Below are 23,129 nucleotides of genomic sequence, written 5' to 3'. Positions count from 1 at the left end.
CAGGTCTAGCCTTTCATTCCTTCTACTACATACATTTCACTATACAGTATGAGAAATAATGTTTTTGATCATTTTATCTGAAAAATATTTTTCATAGTTTTCTCTTCAGTGAAGACATTATTGGATAATATATACATGCCACAGTAGCCTGCTGCATACAACACTTTGTTGAGTTGGTAATACAATTACAAAATTTACACAGAAACAAAAGTAATTATCATAGTAATGTATTTTTACCCTTTAGAAATAAAACTTGAGAAGGCTATTTACTAATTTAATACTAATAAGGCATTATGAACAGGATCAAGTTGTCATTTAGTGGTGCACGTTAGGTCAGCTCAAGCTCCGCCCATCGAGCACTGTTCCTGCCAACTTCACGTCGAATTCTCTCCAGTTCCTGTTAACATGACATCATATTAGATTGCACACAGAGATCACACTAATGTGATGCATCAAATGAACCAATCCACAAGGGCCTCGTCATGGCCCTTGTGGATTTGTTCATCATATTAGATTGTTTAGTTGCCGCACAAAATATTGTTTCGTGATCTTGCATGGTTTCTTTCTCAGTTTAATAATATAACTACAAATAGAGAATGATAATTTATAATTTAAATGAATTAAAATAGTTTTCACATCTTAAATCAGGAGTTCTAGTGCTTATATATTCCAAGGTTGCTCTAGTGTGTATATAGAGTAATGTGCCAAGGTTGCTCTAGTGTGTATATACAGTAATGTGCCAAGATAGCTCTAGTGTGTATAATGTTCCGAGTTTGCTCTAATCATAGATCAATATTGAAACACACAAACTTTATACATTATAGTGCACAATTCTAGACCTGACTCATTTATTAACGTCGTAGTAAAAAAAAAGCTAGAAAAAATAGCTAAAACCAAATGAGTGGAAAACCTGGTGAGAAATAATATAATGACAGACAGACAGTATGGCTTTTGAATAGAAAGATCCTATGTAACATTCCTATTAGTTTCTAAGATCAAGCGACAGAAGTTTTACAGAAAAAAAAAAGATAGTTGGGCCGCATTTCCACCCTTCCATTGGAACGCACTGGAGGGGCTGAAAGCAAGACTTTTGACATGGTGATAAATGTTATAATAGAAAAATGAGGGCGGTATTCAGAGGCAATGTATCAGATTGGATAAATGTTACTAGAGGAATACCACAGGGTTCAGTTTTTTCTCCAGTAATGTTCATCATCTATATGAATGATCTACCAGAAGGAATATAGAATTATGAGCATGTTCCCTGATGATGCTAAGATACTAGGAGATGATGCAAGGCTTAGATGATTGTCATGACCTTCAAGATGACCTGTACAAAATAAGAATAAGTGTATGAAACAACACTTTGCAAATGGAATTTAATGAGAATACAGTGGTGCCTCAATTAACGAATTTAATCCGTTCCGGCATCAAGCTCGTCATGTGAAATGCTCGTCTTGCGAAACAACAACAAAACTGTCGTCGGAGGCATCAGAGAACCAGCGGGAATGCTAGAAAGCACCATGTGGTTTGCTCGTCAATCGAGACAAATTTTCTGAGAGTGGCTTGCTCGTAACTGGAGTCACTCGTCACTCAAAATGCTCGTAACTGGAGTCGCTCATCACTCAAAATGCTCATAACTGGAGTCGCTCGTCACTCGAGGTTCCACTGTATTGTAAATGCTACATTATGGAATGTGTAATAGGAGAAAATAGGCCACACACAACTTACAAATTATGTCAGTGAAAATGCCTGAAAGAACTCTGATATAAAAAAAATCTAGGGGTGGTTCTGGACAGAAAACTCAGAGGACCATATGAACATTGTATGAGGAGCCTATGCTACACTTTCCAACTTTAGATTTGCTTTTAAATACATGGATGGTGAAGCATTAAAAACCTTAGCAAGACCAAAATTGGAATATGCAGCAGTTGTATGGTGCCCATGTCTCAAGAAGCACATCAACAAGCTGGAAAAGGAGCAAAGATGTGCACAAAATGGCTTCCAGAACTAAAGGACAAGAGCTACCAGACAAGGCTGGAGGTGTTAAATATGCCAAAGCTAGAGGATAGAAGAAAAAGAGGAAACCTGGAACTTCAAGAAGTTATAGTTTTAAGCTAAGGAAATAAACCTGCTAAAAAAAAAAGAAAGTTAACTGAGAAGTTGGTGGATGCCAAACCTGTCACTTGTTTCAAAGCATCATGTGACAGAGTACCAGGAAGATGGGACATCACAAGCATAGATCTCATCCTGTAACTACACTTAGGTAATTACTATGGCAAGCTTGGCATATATAAATACTAGAGTATAAGAGGGATAAACATACCCCAGATTTGATAACGTGTTTTGAATTGAGAAAATCTATGCATTTCTTATCAGTAGTTTCAAGGGGCATTTAAACTAGCTGATCCAGTGTACTGTTTAAGAACAGATTTACCCATGTGATTGGTACCACACCTGCATATGTGCTATATTAATTAAATACATAAATGACTATATTAAAGACATAAGTGCCTAGTAGTTAAATACATAAATGTCTATAGTTTGCTTTTTCTCATTTTTAGTACTGTACAGTACTACATACAGTATTAGCAAGATTCCAACTGAACTGGCACATTATCCTGAAAGTAGATAACCTTTCAATTACATTAATATTTAATATTCTTTAGCTCATGTCATTTTCACTTTGCAGTTAATTTCTACACAGCAGAATATTTATTACTGAATGCACGTACCTCTGTCAAGAAATTCTTTTTTTGAGGGCAGCCATTTGTGGCTCCCTGAAGCTAACATCTCCAAAGTGTATAATACTTAACAGGTACCATCAGTCGTGTAGTTCTCTGGCGTACCAGGAACCATGAGCCAGAACAGAGGCATTGGGAGCAGTGGCATTTATTTTGTATATGCCACCACCAGGAAAGCACCCCAAAAAGTCAGCGAGATAAAACAGACCACATGTGGCTACTTCTTAAACGTGCAGACTCAAACAAAAAAAACATAGAACTTTCTCAAATTAGATAAACAAACAAACCAAAAATTATTTGAATCCAGCTCGTGTTCATTTACCCCACTCCCTTGTTTGGGGGACGGGGGTAGGTAGTCCCTAGAGGTAGAGAACTGACCCCCAGGTCAGTTCTCCTCTGAATTGTTGGGCTGCCACGTTGCTCTGGCCCCAATGATTTTTTCTCAGGTTTTTGCCTGCGTTGCAGTTCCTTACACTGTTCTGTGTATGTAGGCAAGAAGTTGTAATTACCTAAGTGTAGTTACAGGATGAGAGTTAAACTCGTGGTGTCCCGTCTTCCCAATACTCTGTCATATAATGCTGTGGCAATGTCGACGCCATCTGCTGAGCACACCCGACCCTAATTCTTTTAGAAGGGAAGGTGTGAAGACGTAACTCAAGTTGAGTTACGAGATGGAATTAATGTCTGTATGTCCTATGTGTTAAGGCTTGTTATAGCTGAAGGCTTTTAGACGAATCCAGCCAGTGTGTCGTTGGAGAGCAGAAGTAGTTTTATGACACTGTGACGATACTGTAAAGGACTGGCCCACGATTAACTGAGAAAGGTGAACTCGTTGGCATGAGTACCATAGAAGACAGACTCAGGGGGGGGAACCTTGAGTGTTGTACAAAGAAGATAGAAGTGGACTTGCCGGGTTAGAAGATCGCAGACGTTCATTTGTAGGGCTTGTGTGAAAGTGACACCTGCGATATTATATTATGTACATATGTAAGAAGTGTATAGTTCAGAAGTACACGTGGTGATGGTATGATTTAGTGTTGCTTACCCCACATTCTTGTTGGACTGACAATTACTGCCACTTCTGAATAACTTGCCTATGACTCACGGTTGGATCTAGTAAGAAGAGGTAATAAGGCCCCATAGCAAGTTTGATAAAAAGTTTGAAATTAAAAGAACCTGGTTACTGGCTAAGTGATGCCGTAACAAATGCCTTGAAATTACTGACAGTTTTGGCCTCAGTTTTTGGTACCTCTGTTTCCTTAGCTCGAATATGTTTTCTCTAGTTAATGTAAATATATAAATGTAAAAAAAAATAATGTAAACCCTGGCAACAAAAAAAATGTAAGCCATGGCAGTACCTTATACTGCCAGGGTTTCCTTCCCCCTAGTGCTGCCCCTTACACTGCCATGGTTTCCTTCCTCCTAGTGCTGCCCCTTACACTGCCATGGTTTCCTTCCCCCTAGTGCTGCCCCTTACACTGCCAGGGTTTCTGTCCTCCTAGTGCTGCCCCTTACACTGCCAGGGTTTCCTTCCCCCTAGTGCAGCCCCTTATACTGCCAGGGTTTCCTTCCTCCTAGTGCTGTCCCTTACACTGCCAGGGTTTCCTTCCTCCTAGTGCTGCCCCTTACACTGCCAGGGTTTCCTTCCTCCTAGTGCTGCCCCTTACACTGCCAGGGTTTCCTTCCTCCTAGTGCTGCCCCTTACACTGCCAGGGTTTCCTTCCTCCTAGTGCTGCCCCTTACACTGCCAGGGTTTCCTTCTTCCTAGTGCTGTCCCTTACACTGCCAGGGTTTCCTTCCCCCTAGTGCTGCCCCTTACACTGCCAGGGTTTCCTTCCCCCTAGTGCTGCCCCTTACACTGCCAGGGTTTCCTTCCCTTAAGTGTTCAAGGACATTCCTTCAGAAGTCCACCTCACTTGTGGTGATTTTTACCTTGGGGTGAGTCTAGGGGTTCTTCACCCTCCATCTTTCTTCCAGCTGGAATGTCATTGGCTGGTGGGGTGTCACTGTCTACGTTCGGGCTTCTCAGACAGTGACTGGTCTTTGTTTTTGTTTCTCTAGGTTACAGAAGTGCAGGTTGTATGCCTAACTGAATTTCCGGGAGCTACCCGGGTTGGTTTTTACAGTCTTGGAATTGGAGGTGATGATCACTTGGACCTTGGGCTGTGTCGCACCTCTACTTCCTTTCCCGGTTTGTTGGGTGGTGCTCGTCCTTCTTTCCCTTCCCCCTTCCATCCCATCCTTCGGCCCCGAGGCATCTGAGGGCTTCACTGGTGGATTAAAACATGAGCTGGAACACTGGCCTGAGAGCTGAGTGGACAGCGCTTCGGATTCGTAGTAATGAGGTTTTTAGTTCAATCCCCGGTGGAGGCAAAAACAAATGGGCAGAGTTTCTTTCACTCTTGATTCCCCTGTTACCTAACAGTAAATAGGTACCTGGGAGTTAGACAGCTGCTACGGACTGCTTCCTCGGGGGTGTGGTCGAGGACCGGGCCGCGGGGACACTAAGCCCCGAAATCATCTCAAGATAATTTCAAGATAACACATTTTCAGTTATTTATCTAATTAGGGGAAGTTCGATGGCCATTTTCGAGTCTGCAGGTTTGGGAAGTAGCCAGTTGTGATTTGGTTTTGTCTCGCTGAGTTAAGGGATGCCCTCCTTGGTGGCGACATATACAAAACAAATGCCAGTGTTCTCTACAACTCTGAGAGAGGGCCAGGTTTTGACTCATGATCCCCAGTAGGCCAGAGATCTCCATGACTGATGGTACCTGTTAGGCAGTTTACACATCGGAGATGTTAACTTCAGGGACTCACACAGAAATTGGAGTTGCATTACATTCTTGCTGGTTTTTTGTCAGGCAATAGTAAACTGCATTAGCAGAATAAAAAAGGTTATAATAAAATCACTGACCTCATCTTTCTGGGTCCTGAGGTTGTCCACATCAGGCTCAGCATATGTAGGGTCTCTACCTGGGTCCTCTGGTAACACTGATGATCGTTCTTCACTTTCCTGTGATCAGTGTAACAGTGAAAAGCCATGTGGAGCAAAGACGTAATAGACGGTGTTTTCTTATTGATATGTGTAATCACAATGCTTAAGAATTCATCTAGATAATAAATAGCATTGTGTTCCTCCCATTCAATTGGTATTCCTGTAAGGTACTTTAAACAGATCTTGGGGCTTTATTTTATGGCAACTCATTAATTTAAATTAGGTTGTGACATCTAAAAGATATTATTAATGTAAGATTCATAGTGTATAATAATATTTCTAACCAGAGTCATGATAAAATATAACCCTAAGTTCTGCTTGAAGTACCTTACAGGGATACCAATTGAATGGGAGGAACACAATATTAATTTATTGTCTAGATGAATTCATGAGCATTGTGATTGCATATATCAATAACAAGAATCATCAGAAAAATCACCAGCGGGCAAATCCTCAGCAGTTTAAAGACCAACTAACAAAAATTTAATACTGCTTAGAACACCTTACAACGCCTGCCCCAAACATTATCTTGCTTCTCAACTTCAACTTATGGCACTTAAAATGAAAAAGTGTGGGAAATATAGTTATACCAGAGAGAATCCCAGGAATCAGTTTACGTGAACAGATGCAGATGACTTTCAAATGTGTGAGAGATATCCCTTAATCCAGCAAATAGTAGAACTAACTATAAAGAAAACACCTTAGATCTTATCTTACAAACAATGATGACCTGATTAGGGATATGATGATTACAAATACATGTTACCTAGATAATAACCTAACTGAAGGTCAGACAAGCATGGGTAATAGACCTGTGCAGCCAGTCTCAAATTCAAGAGGAGTGTTCAGTGAATTCAATTGCAAATAACACACATTAACTAGAAGTAAATAAACCAAGCCTACACAAAAATATGCTGGGAAAGACAGCTAAATAATGCAAACTGAAACCAGTGCCTTGACAAAATTATCATAATAGCACTAAAATTATGTGCAAGTCACATACCACTAAGGAGAAAGATAAAAAATATGTAAACTGGAATGAGAATGTGTTCCCTCTGTAAGTGGCAAAAACAAATGTACAACATCTTAAATGCTCAATTCTATCTGAAGATTGACAAAGAAGGCCATGTGTAGAAATAGAAACGATTGAGCAAAAGTTGCAAGAATCATTTAAAATTCAAGAGAGACAAAGTGTAAAAGGCCATAAGCGAAACGAGGAGGACTCGAAAATACTTCCCTCCACACATTCTCTTGTGTCAACTACATTTACAAAACCCTGTTCTTAAATGCAAATTCTGCTCTGAAACTCTCCCTGGACAGATGTAATAGGACCCATTATCACCACACCAGAAATAAATATCTCTTTGATATCCCCAGGGTCAAACTTAATCTTTGTAAACACTCTATGCAAAATAAGGGACCTAGTCTATGGAACTCACTCCCAAGTGAATTGAAAAGCTGTCAAACTTTTGCTTTATTTAAAAGCAAAACCAAAAAATACCTAATTTCATCTTCTTAGTTTCCTACACTGAGCCTTAAATTTGCTCTGTACCTAGTGTTACCCAATCTCCCAATTTTTATGTACTTAACCCAAACAACTTTATCATTGTGTTCATTGCTGTCTTCTTTTATGTGCTAGCCATATGCTGTATTGTGCCTACCAATTTTTGTCAACTACCATTCAAGCTGTCATTGCAATTAATCTGAGCTACCTATGTGCTTTAATATACCTACAATTTTCTCTCATCTTTTTTTTTTCTTTCCTTGTAACTGTTATCATTTTTTATAAATTTTGCAAGTATTTACCTATTTAAAATTTTCTTAGATTAAGGACCTGCCCGAAACGCTGCTCATACTAGTGGCTTTACAAGATTGTAATTACCATATTATGTATCCTCACAATCCCAATGTACCTTCTTGTATATGCATAAATAAATAAATAAATAAATAAATAAATAAATAAATACTTTTTCTCCTATGCAAAATCTAAAACAAAAACTACATCCTGCAGATGTAGTTTTTGCACTACAAACATCGGCATACATGGAAAAAACTATTCATAGTGGAAGCTCCTAACAAGGCTCCAGAGCAGGAGGGATATCATGTATGCGCATGGGGGTCCCTCTGGCCACCGCCTTACCCACTCGTGGGCTCCGGCCAGGTCATCCACCCTCTTGTGAAAAACCAATTGGAAAAGTGGTACTCCAGATGACGACTCTGGTTAGATAGTTGGCTACCAGCTATCCTGGCTGCGGTTCACCTAGACAAGACTATATTGACCCTTATGCACCCTGTGCACGGTAATCCTGGGACTAAGGTGGTCTGCCCCTAGATGTGGTCTTGGACCATATTCTGTAGATGGAATATGTCCAGGTCAGGGCTTTCACAGAGCAAATCTCAAGGTTGCTCTTGGTGAGTCCCATATCCTGTAGACCACGCGCACTCTCCTTGCACCATCCTCCCCTCCAATTAAGGGTTATCGAAGAGGCGGATGCTGTGTGCTTCCCTGTATATTCCCTGACCTTTTGAAAGATCTCTGGGGTGCTGTACTTGTCACACTTGCTCTGATGTGGACGGGAGAGTGGGAAGTTATCAGCAGAGACCTGGGTGTCTAATATAAAGGCCTTATCACCTTTGCAAACTATGATGTCAGGCTTACAGAAGGTCCCTCCATCCGGTATACGGACTTCACGTTCCACCTCAAAACCTCTTTGCCGCAGACGGCCGGCTACGAACCGGGTGATATCGTCATGATGTTTCACCCAAGCCCCGTGTGTCTTGTGGCATGCCTGGGATATGTGGCTCAGGGTCCCTGGTTTCTGGCAAGCATCGCAGAGACCAGAAGCCTCAGGTCTACCCCTAGCTGCTCTAAACGGTGTGGCTACAGCGCTTGCCCTAATCTGGATGGTGTGAGCAAAATCTCCTCCGCTTAGCAGACGGGTATCAGATGTGACCCACTTGTGGCAAGATGGAACCTTACAAGAGGATGCAAGGCCGGCACCATCGACTATGCTATACAGTTTTGCTTTCCACTTTCTAGAGCGCTCAGTCGATCTGTTAGAAGGGGTTCCGACGGCCGTGGTCGGGTCTACCCATCGACGCATTCACGCTTGGAACGCGGGTAGGAGAGCCGCCACCACTACCACTGGACCCTCCAACTCTACTAACGCCCCGAGCCGCTTGTTCTTCTGTAGGCGGATTGATGTGACAAAGTTGGGAATTCCTAGTCCACCGGCCTTTACGTCGGCGTGAAAAAAAGCATTGGAAGTATCATGAGGCAGTCGCAGTCAGCCACGGATGGCATGCCGCAACCGCCTGTCAAGCCTCGCCAACTCTGTTTTAAACACGCATCCGAGAACAAGCCAGTGGTTCATCTTGGGAATTAGGCGGTGTTTTAGTAGGTATAGCCTCTGTTGGGATTTGAGTGGCGCCTTGGTGATGTTCGTCAGACCGTCCTCAAACACGGAACCGTAGGAAAGGCGTCTGCCCCCGGCTCCAATAAGTATCCCTAAATACTTATACTCGTCCGCCACACTCATAATACCGATTTCATCGTCCCCGACGTAGTATGCCTTCCTGGTGGGGACATGCCACGTCTTACAATGTGCATCGATTGCTATGCTTAGCGTACGGCATTTTGCAGCATTTACTTTAAGACCAGAGCCCATCAGTGTGTGGCAAATACTTGTTATAAGTGTCTGTAGTCCGGCAGCCGTTTCAGCTGCCACTACCAGTTCGTCAGCGAATGCCAGTGCTGATATCTTTTCACCCCCTAGTCCAACCCCCCCAAGTCCTTAGCCCTAGTAATTGCCTCATCAATTATTAGGTTAAAGAGAAATGGAGACAGGGGGTCACCCTGTTTCACCCCCCTAGTGATCAGGATGTCCTTCGCCTTCTCCCCTTGGCTGGTTATTACGGTTGAGGACCGATCATAGCCCGACATTATGTGTGTGTCCTTAAAGGCTTCGGAATGCCTTTTACGTTTCATAGCCCGATGGATGGCCGGATGGGAGACGCTATCGAAAGCCTTCTCCATATCCAGAACGCTAGGTGCGTGTTGTGCTTGAGCGCACGAGCCTCAGCTAGAAGGGCATCCAGGATCACCAGGTTTTTAAGGCATCCGTCCACAGGGACAAAGGCCTTCTGCCGCCTGTTGATCCTGACTGCCTCGGAGAGTCGATATGCTGCTCAGAATCTTATGGAACAGCCTCACTATCGCAGATGACATGGTTATGGGGCGATAATGGGAAGGAGAGTCTGGGTTAGGTTTCTTAGCAAACAGCACTGTCTCATTCTTGCGAAAAGGTTGTGGCAGGGATTCGTTTACCAACCACATATTAAACAATTTTGCAAACACCCTGATTGGTATAGCTCTAAGTAGACGTATAGTGATAGCGTCTGGGCCGGAAGCAGCATTGCTACTTGCCTTGAGAGCAACAAGGATTTTCTCTGGTGTTATAAGGCCCCTTAGTTGCTGATTAATTCGAGGCCATACACTGGACTATATCCAATCCTATCTTAGTGATAGACACCAATGTGTAGCCATCAATAATATAACCTCTCCCACTCTACCAGTAACCGTTGGAGTGCCACAGGGCAGCATTTTGGGACCTCTCTTATTTCTTATTTACATCAATGATCTGCCTAACGTCTCTAACATTCTGAAACCTATTTTGTTTGCTGATGATACTACCCTCATCTACTCTAACCCCAACCCACATACACTAAATAATGTTGTTAATAATGAACTAAAAAAAGTCCACTTATGGATATCAACCAACAAACTAACACTTAACATAGAAAAGACCTACTACATCTTATTTGGAAGGAAATCTACAAATGCAATTCAGCTTCAGATAGACAATGTAAACATTAGCAATAAAAATGATGGAAAGTTTCTTGGCCTATTCCTAGACAAGAGACTCAACTTCAGTACCCACATACAACACATAACTAAGAAAGTCTCTAAAACAGTTGGTATACTCTCCAAAATCAGATATTATGTACCTAACTCTGCTCTCATCTCTCTATATTATGCACTAATCTATCCCTATCTTAATTATGGTATCTGTGCATGGGGTTCAACCACTGCAAACCACCTCAAGTCCATCATTACCCAGCAAAAATCTGCTATCAGAATAATAACAAATTCTGCTTTCAGACAACACTCAGCCCCCTTGTTTAACTCCCTAAACATGCTAAACATAATCTCACTCCACACATTCTCTTGTGTCAACTACATTTACAAAACCCTGTTCTTAAATGCAAACCATGCTCTGAAACTCTCCCTGGACAGATGTAATAGGACCCATTATCACCACACCAGAAATAAATATCTCTTTGATATCCCCAGAGTCAAACTTAATTTGTGTAAACACTCTATGCAAACAAAGGGACCCAGTCTATGGAACTCACTCCCTATTCAATTGAAAAGCTGTCCAACTTTTGCATCATTCAAAAACAATACTAAAAAGTACCTAATTTCATCTTCATAGTTTTTTACCTTTTGCTTTAAAACTGCACTGTATCTATTGCTACCCAATCTCCCAATCTTTATGTACCCAATCTGAACATCTTTATCATTGCGATCATTGCTGTCTTCTTATATGTACTGTCAATCTGCTGTATGGTGTCTATTAATCTTGTTTAAATTACCAATCAAGCTGTCAATGTAATCAATCAGAGCTTTAATATACCAATGTGCTTTAATATAGTTACTAATCTCTCTTATCTCAATTTTTTTCTTGCAATGTATTTGTTATCATTTTATTAATTCTGATAGAATTTACCTACTTAAAATTATCTGTTAGATTAAGGACCTGCCCGAAACGCTGCGCGTACTAGTGGCTTTACAAGAGTGCAATTACTGTACTATGCTATGTATTCTCACAAACCCAATGTACCTTCTTGTATATAAATAAATAAATAAATTAACTGGATCACGGTCATGAATTGGGCGGTGGTCCGGTGATGTGGGTCTAGAAACTAGAAAGTGTAACAGACAGCACTGACAACTCGATAGGTACAGACACCACGACGATCCCCGATAGAGCGAGTCAGATCAGAAGGACAGACTTATGCAAATTTTATACAAAGGTCATATGCAGACATAGATATGCTGGTAATAAAAAAGGATTAGAATGCAGTTACCAACATCCCAAAAAATGTTTAAATTTGCATAGGAAAGGTGAGTGTCGATTTGGATCAATATGTAGTTTTTCCATCCTGACATGTGCCAAACCTCACTGGAAGACAGAAAATGCTATGACCTCAGCTGCCCATACTTTCACGTGAAAGGTACGGAACGCTACATAAAGAGTGGCAAGCAGGATAATGAATTTGGAGGAAACTCGATAAATTTTTTATACCAAACCAAAAGATAATTCAAAAGGAGGAGCATTTATTTATTTATTTTTATTTATTTATATATATACAAGAAGGTAAATTGGGACTGTGAGGATACATAGCATAGTAATTACATTCTTGTAAAGCCACTAGTACGTGCAGCGTTTCGGTCAGGTCCTTAATCTAAGAAACTTATAAGTAGGTAAATACTTGCAAAATTTATAAAAATGTTACACAGTTGCATAGCTTTGAAAAAAACATTACATAACAGTTACAAGGCATGAAAAAATAAAAGATGAGAGAAAAATTGTAGGTATATTAAAGCACATAGGTAGCTCAGAATGATTGCAATGACAGCTTGAATGGTAGTTTAACAAAACTTAGCAGGCACAATACAGCATATGGCTAGCACATAAAAGAAGACAGCAATGAACACAATGATAAAGTTGTTTAGATTAAGTACATAAAGATTGGGAGATTGGGTAACACTAGATACAGAGCAAATTTAAAGCACAGTTTAGGAAACTACGAAGATGAAATTAGGTACTTTTTGTTTTTGTTTTTAAATGAGGCAAAAGTTTGACAGTTTTTCAATTCACTAGGGAGTGAGTTCCATAGACTATAGGTCCCTTAATTTGCATAGAGTGTTTACACAGATTAAGTTTGACCCTGGGGATATCAAAGATATATTTATTTTCTGACCAGGGGGAGAAAGATACTGGCAGTATGCGGCGTTAAAGTTTATTGAAGATTAAATTCTGCAGAACATGTAAATATTTGCGAGGGCATGTTTTGCGAGGGCAGCGGCGAGGGCAGGCGGAGTGAGGCAGAGCCCCATTGTGCGCCCGTATTTATACGGCCCCAAACTGCCCGCGCAACGCCGCGGGACGCGCTGCGCAATTGTTTCTTTCTCCCCCGCCAGAAAAATCCCCGCTTGCGAAGCAGTGACCATTTCTGGTGTGGTGATAATGGGTCCTATTACATCTGTCCAGGGAGAGTTTCAGAGCATGGTTTGCATTTAAGAACAGGGTTTTGTAAATGTAGTTGACACAAGAGAATGTGTGGAGGGAGTTAATATTTAGCAAGTTAAGGGATTTAAACAAGGGAGCTGAGTGTTGTCTGAAAGCAGAGTTTGTTATTATTCTGATAGCAGATTTTTGCTGGGAGATGATGGGCTTAAGGTGGTTTGCAAAAAGTACAGTTCATAAATGGCCTCCTCACGGAGTCAAATGCAGTATTTGGAGCTTTCACAGAAACCCATGCAGGGGAATTCTTAGACAGTGAGATCTGGATTCCAGGATATAACCTATGCAGGTGTGATAGGAAAATTAGGTCACATGGAGGAGTGGGGTCTGTATATTAGGGGAAGACCTTGTATGCTCGGAGCTCCTTAACGTTACAAATGAGGTGGTAGAGGTACTGGGATTAAAAATAGAGAAAATAAACTTAGTGATTATTTTAATATACAAACCGCTAGATGCAATGGCCGAGGAATTCACAGAACAGATAAACAAAATAGAGTAAATAAATAATAAAAAAATTTAAGTCAAAATAAACCTTGATAATTTGGCGAACCCGATACCTGATATTATCTTCCTAGGTGACTTCAACTTGCCTAGTCTCAGATGGAGAATAGCAAACAATAATATTATACCAGGAAATCTATCAGGACCTAACCAACCACAGATTAGAGAACTACTTAGATTCTGTGATAAATTTTCACTCAACCAGCAGATATCGGAGCCAACGAGAAATGAAAATATTCTAGATCTGGTCTTTACGAACAATGAAGGCATAATCAGGGACATTACGGTATCAGATACCACATACTCAGATCACAAGCTCATTGAAGTGCAAACGACCATCAATACTCAGAATAAACCTAAAACGTTGATAAAGCGAGAGGGGCTATTCAGTAAATTCAATTTTAATAATAAAAGGATAGACTGGGAGATAATAAACAGGGAACTTACAAACATTCCATGGGAAACTGTTCTAAGTAATACAAGTCCTACAGAAGGAATAGAAAAACTGACTTCGGAAGCGTATCAAGTCTGTCTGAAACATGTTCCTTTGAGGAAAGCCAGAAAGAGATCCAACGTAGAAAGAGAACGCAGACGACACTATAAAAGAAGGAAAAAAATAACGGAAATGCTTATGCAGACACGAATTTTCCGTCAAAGAAGGACTAATTTAAATAGGGAGATTGAAGAAATCGAGCGGAAATTGAAACACTAATATCAAACTGAAGAAAGGCAGTTACAACAGAAAGCAATTCAGGAAATAAAGAATAATCCAAAATACTTCTTCACATATGCGAAATCAAAAGCAAAAACCACTGCCAGTATTGGACCTATTCGAACAAGTGAAGGTTCATACACGGAGGATGACAAAGAAATTAGTGAAATCCTAAAAAAGCAGTATGAGGACATGTTTAGCACTCCAATAAACAACATGAAAGTGGAAGATCCAGACAATTTATGCAGGATATCCAAACCCCTGTAAATATAACATATCATCACGAGCGTACTAGACTTTAAAAGAGAAATTGAAAACATGCCCATGCACTCTGCCCCGGGTCCAGATTCATGGAATTCAATATTTATAAAGAAATGCAAAGTGCCGGTAGCACAGGCACTCAGTATAGTGTGGAGGAAGAGCTTGGACACGGGGGAGATACCAGATGAACTTAAAGTAGCAGACATAGCCACTCTACACAAGGGAGGGAGCAAAGCATTGGCAAAGAATTATAGACCAGTTGCACTAACGTCGCACATAATAAAAGTATTTATTTATTTATTTATTTATTTATTTATTTATTTATTTATTTATTTATTTATTTATTTATGCATATACAAGAATGTACATAAGGAATGTGAGGATACAAATATGGTAATTACAGTCTTGTAAAGCCACTAGCACGCGCAGCGTTTCGGGCAGGTCCTTAATCTAAGAAAATTTTAAGGAGGTAAATACTTGCAAAATTTATAGACAAAAAAATGATAACAGATTACATGAAATGAAAAAAAAAAAAAAAGATGAGAGAAAATTGTAGGTACAGTATATTAAAGCACATAGGTAGCTAAGATTGATTGCAATGACAGCTTAAAATGGTAGTTGACAACAAATTGGTAGGCACAATACAGCAGAAACAATATAAGATTGATTGCAATGACAGCTTGAATGGTAGTTGACAAAAATTGGTAGTCACAATACAGCATATGGCTAGCACATAAAAGAAGACAGCAATGAACACAATGATAAGGTTGTTTGATATTACATAAAAATTAGGAGATTGGGTAACACTAGATACAGAGCAAATTTAAAGCTCAGTGTAGGAAACTAAGAAGATGAAGTTAGGTACGTTTTGGTTTTGCTTTTAAATAAGGCAAAAGTTTTACAGTTTTTCAATTCACTAGGGAGTGAGTTCCATAGACTAGGTCCCTTAATTTGCATAGAGTGTTTACACAGATTAAGTTTGACCCTGGGGATATCAAAGAGATATTTATTTCTGGTGTGGTGATAATGGGTCCTATTACATCTGTCCAGGGAGAGTTTCAGAGCATGGTTTGCATTTAAGAACAGGGTTTTGTAAATGTAGTTGACACAAGAGAATGTGTGGAGAGAGTTTATATTTAGCAAGTTTAGGGATTTAAACAAGGGAGCTGAGTGTTGTCTGAAAGCAGAGTTAGTTATAATTCTGATAGCAGATTTTTGCTGTGTGATGATGGGCTTAAGGTGGTTTGCAGTGGTAGACCCCCATGCACAGATACCATAATTAAGATAGGGGTAGATTAGTGCATAATATAGTGAGAGGAGAGCAGAGTTAGGAACATAATATCTGATTTTGGAGAGTATACCAACTGACTTAGAGACTTTCTTAGTTATGTATTGAATGTGAGTGCTGAAGTTGAGTCTCTTGTCTAGGAATAGGCCAAGAAACTTGCCATCATTTTTATTACTGATGTTAATGTTGTCTATCTGTAGCTGAATTGCATTTGATGATTTGCTTCCAAATAAGATGTAGTAAGTCTTTTCGATGTTTAATGTTAGTTTGTTCGTTGACATCCATAAGTGGACTTTTTTTAATTCATTATTCACAACATTATTTAGTGTATGTGGGTTGAGGTTTGAGTAGATAAGGGTAGTATCGTCAGCAAACAATATAGGTTTGAGAATATTAGAGACATTAGGCAGATCGTTTATATATATAAGAAATAGAAGAGGTCCTAAGATGCTGCCCTGTGGCACTCCAACGGTAATTGGTAGAGTGGAAGAAGTTGTATCATTGATGGTTACATATTGGTGTCTGTCACTAAGATAGGATCGGATGTAGTCAAGGGCAAGGCCTCGGATTCCGGGCAAGGCCTCTCAAGTATTTGAGAGAGTGATTAGGAGTCAGGTCACCAATTTCATAAAGACCAATGACCTTCACAACCCAGGCCAACATGGATTTCGAGCGGGAAGATCGTGCCTCTCACAGCTACTTGATCACTACGATAAAGTCATTGAGGCATTAGAAGAAAAACAGAATGCTGATGTGATATACACGGACTTCACAAAGGCTTTCGATAAATGTGACCATGGCGTGATAGCACACAAAATGAAGTCAATGGGAATAACTGGTAAAGTAGGACGCTGAATACTCAGTTTTCTGTCAAACAGAACTCAGCGAGTAACAGTCAACCATATAAAATCTAGTCCAAGCTCAGTTAAAAGCTCTGTACCTCAGGGTACAGTCCATGCACCGCTGCTTTTCCTTTTTCTCATATCAGATATAGACAAAAATACAAGTCACAGCTTCGTATCATCCTTTGCAGATGACACAAAAATCAGTATGAAAATTACCTCGGCTGAAAACATTGAAAAACTTCAAGCTGATAATAATAAAGTTTTCGACTGGGCATCAGAAAATAACATGATATTTAACAGTGATAAATTCCAGGTACTCAGGTACGGTAAAAATGAGGACCTTAAACATAATACAGAGTACAAAACACAATCAAATCTGCCCATAGTAGGAAAACAGCATGTCAAGGATTTGGGAATAATGATGTCTGACGACCTAACGTTTAGGGAGCATAACCAAGCAAATATTGCATCAGCCAGAAAAATGATAGGATGGATTACGAGAACTTTCCACTCCAGGGATCCCATCACAATGGTTGTACTCTTCAAGTCACTTGTGTTGTCCCGTCTTGAGTACTGCTCAGTACTCACCTACCCCTTCAGAGCAGGAGAGATTGCTGAAATTGAGGGAATACAGAGAACATATACGGCACGCATAGACGCGATAAAGCACCTAAATTATTGGGATCGTCTTAAAGCCCTCCCAATGTACTCACTAGAAAGGAGACGAGAGAGATATCAAATAATATACACGTGGAAGATACTGGAGGGCTAAGTACCAAATCTACACAGTAAAATAACAACGTACTGGAGTAAACGATATGGAACAAAATGCAGAATAGAACCAGTGAAGAGCAGGGGTGCTATAGGAAAAATCAGAGAACACTGTATAAACATCAGAGGTCAACGGTTGTTTAACACCCTCCCAGCAAGCATAAGAAATATTGCCGGAACAACCGTGGACATCTTCAAGAGGAAACTAGAATGTTTCCTGTAAGGAGTACCAGACCAACCGGGCTGTGATGGGTATGTGGGCCTGCGCGCCGCTGCAGGCAACAGCCTGGTGGACCAAACTCTCACAAGTCGAGCCTGGCCTCGGGCCGGGCTTGGAGAGTAGAACTTCCAGAACCCCATCAACCAGGTAGAGAATAGTGTCTCCCAGAATGGAAAGAGACGAGTTGGCTCCACCTCAGTGGGGGTTACTTTCCAGTCTCCGGAAAGAACGCGCGCAGCGGCTAAACTAGTTGAGAGAGGTACAGCCTTTGATATGATCTGGGAGGTCATTCCACATTCTGAGTACCTTGATTTGTAGAGCATTCCTAGTTTGGTTAAGTCGCACTCTTGGAATATCAAATAGGTATTTGTTTCTGGTGTGGTGCCCATGAGTTCTGTCACAACCTTCTAGGAAACTTCTAAGGTCAGGATTGACATTGCAGTTCAGTTTTAAATATATTGAGTACACATGAGAGGATGTGCAGTGACTTAATATCTAACATATTCAAAGATTTGAGTAAGGGTACCGAGTGCTGTCTGGGGCCAGAGTTAGATATTATTTATTTATTTATTTATATACAAGAAGTTACATTGGGTGTTAACAGAGAATATAGAAAATAAGTTGAATTAACATTCTTGTAAAGCCACTACTAGCACGCACAGCGTTTCAGGCAAGTCCTTAAACTAACAGATTTTTTTTTTATAAATTAACAGTAAAATTGATAAAAAAATGTTAGCAGGTATTTTACAGCTTTTCTTTACAGATACAGATAATTTTAAGAAGAATAAATACAGTAAAATCAACAAAAAATATTTACAGGCAATATGAAGAAATTTTGACACAAAAGCAGATGAGAATAATACACAATAATAACCATACATAATAAAGAAACAAGGATTACTAGGTACATGAGGATAGCATTTCAGGGTTATACATTGGTTCACTGAAGCACAATATGATATTGTTCTAATAGCAGCTTTGTGTTAAATAATTAGAGGACATAAATTATTTTGGGTAGTAGAACCCCAAGCACAAATACCATAATTGAGATAAGGATAGATGAGAGAGTAATAGGGCATCACCAGGGCAGGGCGAGGTACATAATATCTGATCTTATCTATCTATTACTATTCAAGCTGTCATTGCAATCAATCTGAGCTACCTATGTGCCTTAATATATGCTCATGTGTTGTATTCCCCTTCTTCTCGCCCTCTCCCGCTTTCTCAGTTTCACAACCGTCTTGAGACCTTGGACCCCGACACCTCTACCACCACCACATATGCTACTTTTCATTCTGTGGCAGCGGGTCTTCCTCCTGGTTCTCCGGTTGGTGTTTCCTTCCTTCCTTCCCGGTTTTCCTTGTCTCCTATGCCTTCTTTCCCTTCTCGCCCCAATCCTTCATCTCAGCCCTCCCCTGTCTCTTGGCCTTCCTCACTGCCTGTCTGTTCAAGCCATTGTCCATCCTCTTCCCAGCGTTCTTCATGTTGACCGTTCCCATTCTCCTTCTCCTGTTGAAACTGTCGAGGCGGTCACCCAGAATATTGCTAATGGTACGCCTGTCTTTCTACGCCAGAAACGTAAGCCTGGTTCTTCTTGTTCCTCCCCGGCGGGTCAGAAGGCTTCGATATATCCCTCACCTTCCGACTTTAGCATTAGCTTCTCCTCCTATTTCAGTGGCAGTGTCACCTGTCCCTGATACGGAGGGTTATTTGATCCTCTCTTGGATGCCGCCCTTGCTTTGGTGGCCTCTCCTGTTTCTGTCCTTCCTGCCCCCGATTCCCTTGACTGCCCCTTTCCGTTGCCTCCTCCCGCTCCGGACGGTCCACCTTTGGTTTGTCCTCCTGCTCCCTTGCCTCCATTATCTTTGCTAGCTTTGCCTATGTCCCGTAACCCTGATTTTTTTTAGATATATACAAGAGTTGTTACATTCTTGTACAGCCACTAGTACGTGTAGCGTTTCGGGCAAGTCCTTAATCCTATGGTCCCTGGAATACGACTCCTACGAAGAATCGTTTTTACAACCAAGTACCCATTTTACCTTTGAGTTAAACAGAGGCTACAGTTAAGGATTTGCGCCCAGTAAATCCTCCCTGGCCAGGAGACGAACCCATGACAAAGCGCTCGCCGAACGCCAGGCGAGTGTCTTACCACTACACCACGGAGACTGGTTTTCTCCGCATCAGATTTTCTGGATCAGATTTCATTGATCCTGGTCCTGATCTTCCTTAGTCTACTGTGTTCTTCTGTGCCTTTGTTTCTCCCTTGTTATCTCTGTTTCTGTTCTCTCTTTTTTGTTTATGTCTGTTCTTCAATGGAATTTTCATGGATTTTCCCTGGAAACACAAACCGAAACCGTCTCTATTTTCCGCTTGTTACAACTTGTAATAAAGTTGTTACATCTTGGCTTAACGTGTTTATGACGTATTAGAACGTTGTTACAACTTGCTATATTGGTTGTTATAACTGGTTAGGAGGTGTTAAAACTTGTTCGAACGTTGTACCAACGTCGTAGTTTCGGTGTGTGTTTGGCGGGTTATGCCAACTTCCATGAACTCCAACTTCTGATCGCGCAGTTTTCACCACTTTGTTTATGTCTCCAGGAGCCGATGCCTGACACTCGTCCTGGTCACTTCCATGGCTATTCCTTTCTTTTCCCCTCTCCAGCTTTTGCTGGGGCCCATAGGTCTACTGCTCTCCTGATCTGTCATGATATTCCCTTTGTCCCCCCTACATTTTCAGTTGCACATTTAGTGTTCTGCGGCCCGTATCTTTGTGAGTAAATGGTATACAGTCTGTTCCATTTATCTCCCCCCAAATGTCCCGCTTTCACTTCCTGATCCTAACACCTGTTGAACTCCTGTTGGACTCCTTACCAGAACCTGTGCTCCTTTTGGGTGACTTTAACTGTCGACATACCCTCTGGGGGAATGTTGTGACAAACACCCGGGGCCACCTTCTTGGACCATTTGTCCTCTCTTCTTCTCCTCTGTCTCTTTTGATTTCTGGTGAGCCCACTCTTGTTGCCTTCCGCACTCGCACCCTTTCCTGTCTTGATCTTTCTCTCTGCTCGTCTTCTCTTTATTTGGACTTCACCTGGCGGGTTCTTGATGACCTACATGACAGTGACCATTTTTCGCCTCTCTCTCTCCTTTCCTAGGTGGCAGTTTGCGAAGGCTGACTCCAACCTCTTCACCTTACGCGCTACTCTTTCCGACCTCTCTGATCTGTCTCTCCCCCGAGCCCTCCTCTTTCATGACAATGATTTTGATGCTGCCCTCTGCTCTGTTCCTCGCTCTACCTCTCGGGGCCTGCCAAAATGCAGTGCCTATTGGCAGGATCGCTGCTCTTCTATTACTGGTAACAAGCTGCGTGCTCTTAAGGGTAGTGTGTCCCCATGGCCTTCCTCCATGGAAGACACGTTTCTCCCACCACTGTAACCGGTGGTGGGGAAACGGCTCTGGCGAGGTTACGTATTGGCCATACCCACCATACCTGTTTAACTCACGTGCAGTTAATGGAGTGCTGCCCTGCTCCTTATTGTCCAAACTGCATTGTCCCTCTTACGATCGTGCACATCCTTGTTGAATTCCGGACTTCCAGGATGTGCGGACATCTTGCATCCCGACTGTCTCTCGAGGTCACCTGTCCCTCGATAGTATCCTTGGTGAATCGGTTACCTATGATGTTGTTCGCCTTATGGGCTTTTGTTCTCGTATTGGCATCCTTAGTGATATTTAGCGCCTTTTTAATATTCCACACTTTTGACTGTGCTACATAGCCTCCCTGGCTTGGTGCCTTCTTTTGATAGTTCCTTACTTCGGTTATTGAGTGTTGGTGATAGTATGTTTAAATTTGTGTTGTAGTGTGTGTAGTGTGTTGTAGTGTTGTGGTGTGAATGGAGTAGTGTTAGTGAATAGAGCAGTGTCAATGAGTGTTGTTTTAAGTATGAGAGTGAAAGTGGGAGTGAATGTGGTAATTTTAATTGAACACTAATCTATTAGTGTCTGCTGGGCGACAAGCCTGGCTCTTGGGCCCCGGCCTCCTAGCCCAGAGTAAGTGATTTTGAGAGTGAGGCAGCACTTACTTGAGGGAACCTTGTGGTGTAGATGTGCTTCCACTTATCCAGGTTGAGGTCATCATTCATGTTGATGGTGGCCAGACTATCAGTGCCTGCTGGGATGATGAGCGGCTGGTTGTAGTCCTGTGCCAGGCTCCGGCTGTCAACACAACCACCTAACTTAGAATTTCCTGTTGTCAGGGACAGGAAGCCGCACTAAGATTTAGGCTTATCATGGTCCCCCCCCCAGGTCAGCTACTGACCTTCCTCAGGGTGTAATATACAACAGTTGACTAACTTTCAGGTACCTATTTATGAGTCGGTGAACAGGAGCATCAGATAAAAGGAAACAGACCCAACCTTTTCTCTCCTGCTCAAGGAATGAACCCGGGTCTCTCAGTTGTGAGTTGAGGACAGAGACGACTGTGCAGTTCCCTCGTAAATTAAATATATTGTGTAGTTGTAAGTCTTTAATTTTATTTACAGCAGATCTTGTGTTCAATCTAAGGTTCAGATATTCTTAAATATTAATATGTTCTCCGCTAACCAGATAAACATATATTTCATGTGCAAATATTAGTACTACTTGGTATAACACTGCGGCAGGTATATGAACCATAGGTATATATCACTTCTGAGTTCCACCAACATGAAACTTGTTGGTGGAACAGAGTTGGTAATAATTTTCCACTTGTCGTTTGTACTTTTTCTCTCATATATTGGCATTTTGAATGATATCTAGCACTTAACTGTTTTGTGACACAGTCGGTGCTAAAGAGCCCTCCAGGCTTGCTGCCTTCTTATGATAACACTGTAACAAATCACTTACCTGGGTAGTCGTATTTTCTGCTTGCTTATGCCTGCAAGAGTATATAAGCTGGCTATCATTCCACTCACACTTTGCTTTGACTTATGCCTCAGACAGCTTAGGGAAAACGTCTAGAAGGTAACCGAAGGCTGCAGACTTATAAAACAATGTGTCACAGCTCTAGATAAGGAGTCAGCAGCCTTCAAATACTTTCAAGATGTCTTCCCAAAGTTGTCTGAGGTTGAAAGTAAAGTTTGAGGGGACAAATAGCCATTGTCTATCCTTTTAGAGGCATAAGAACTCAGGAAAAACACTTACCCCCAGAAATAAAAATGTTGTTTACATTCCGTGATTCTATTCTGTGATCATTTTCTGAGCCACGTGAAGTCTTGGATTACTTATTCTCAAGATATTTGTGGTTCAGTTGTCATCACAAGTGGCCACTATGATAACTAGTTTTGGATATTATGATATATATTGAAATCCATACCATATTGTTACAACTAAAACCTGATAGGACTGAACATATTAATTAATTTAGAATAATTTCACCTGA

At 41.1% G+C, this 23,129-nt stretch overlaps 1 protein-coding gene across 3 annotated transcripts in view; it reads right to left on the bottom strand.

Moving 5' to 3' along the window:
- Positions 1-260: 260 nt before the first annotated feature.
- Positions 261-23,129, bottom strand: part of LOC123751403 (cytoplasmic dynein 2 light intermediate chain 1) — a 191,427-nt gene continuing 168,558 nt past the window's right edge. For all 3 annotated transcript variants that reach the window (XM_069326253.1, XM_069326254.1, XM_069326252.1), the window contains 3 exons: positions 21,793-21,925; positions 5,659-5,757; positions 261-397 (listed from right to left, as the gene is read on the bottom strand). In XM_069326253.1, coding sequence (XP_069182354.1) covers positions 329-397; positions 5,659-5,757; positions 21,793-21,925 — 301 coding nt within the window. In that variant the 3' untranslated portion in view covers positions 261-328. The remainder of the gene's footprint in view (positions 398-5,658; positions 5,758-21,792; positions 21,926-23,129) is intronic.

Source organism: Procambarus clarkii, chromosome 18 (genome assembly GCF_040958095.1).
Source record: "Procambarus clarkii isolate CNS0578487 chromosome 18, FALCON_Pclarkii_2.0, whole genome shotgun sequence".
NCBI lineage: Eukaryota > Metazoa > Arthropoda > Malacostraca > Decapoda > Cambaridae > Procambarus > Procambarus clarkii.
Note: the sequence above shows the minus strand (reverse complement) of the source record. Positions and strands in the feature narration are given on the sequence as shown.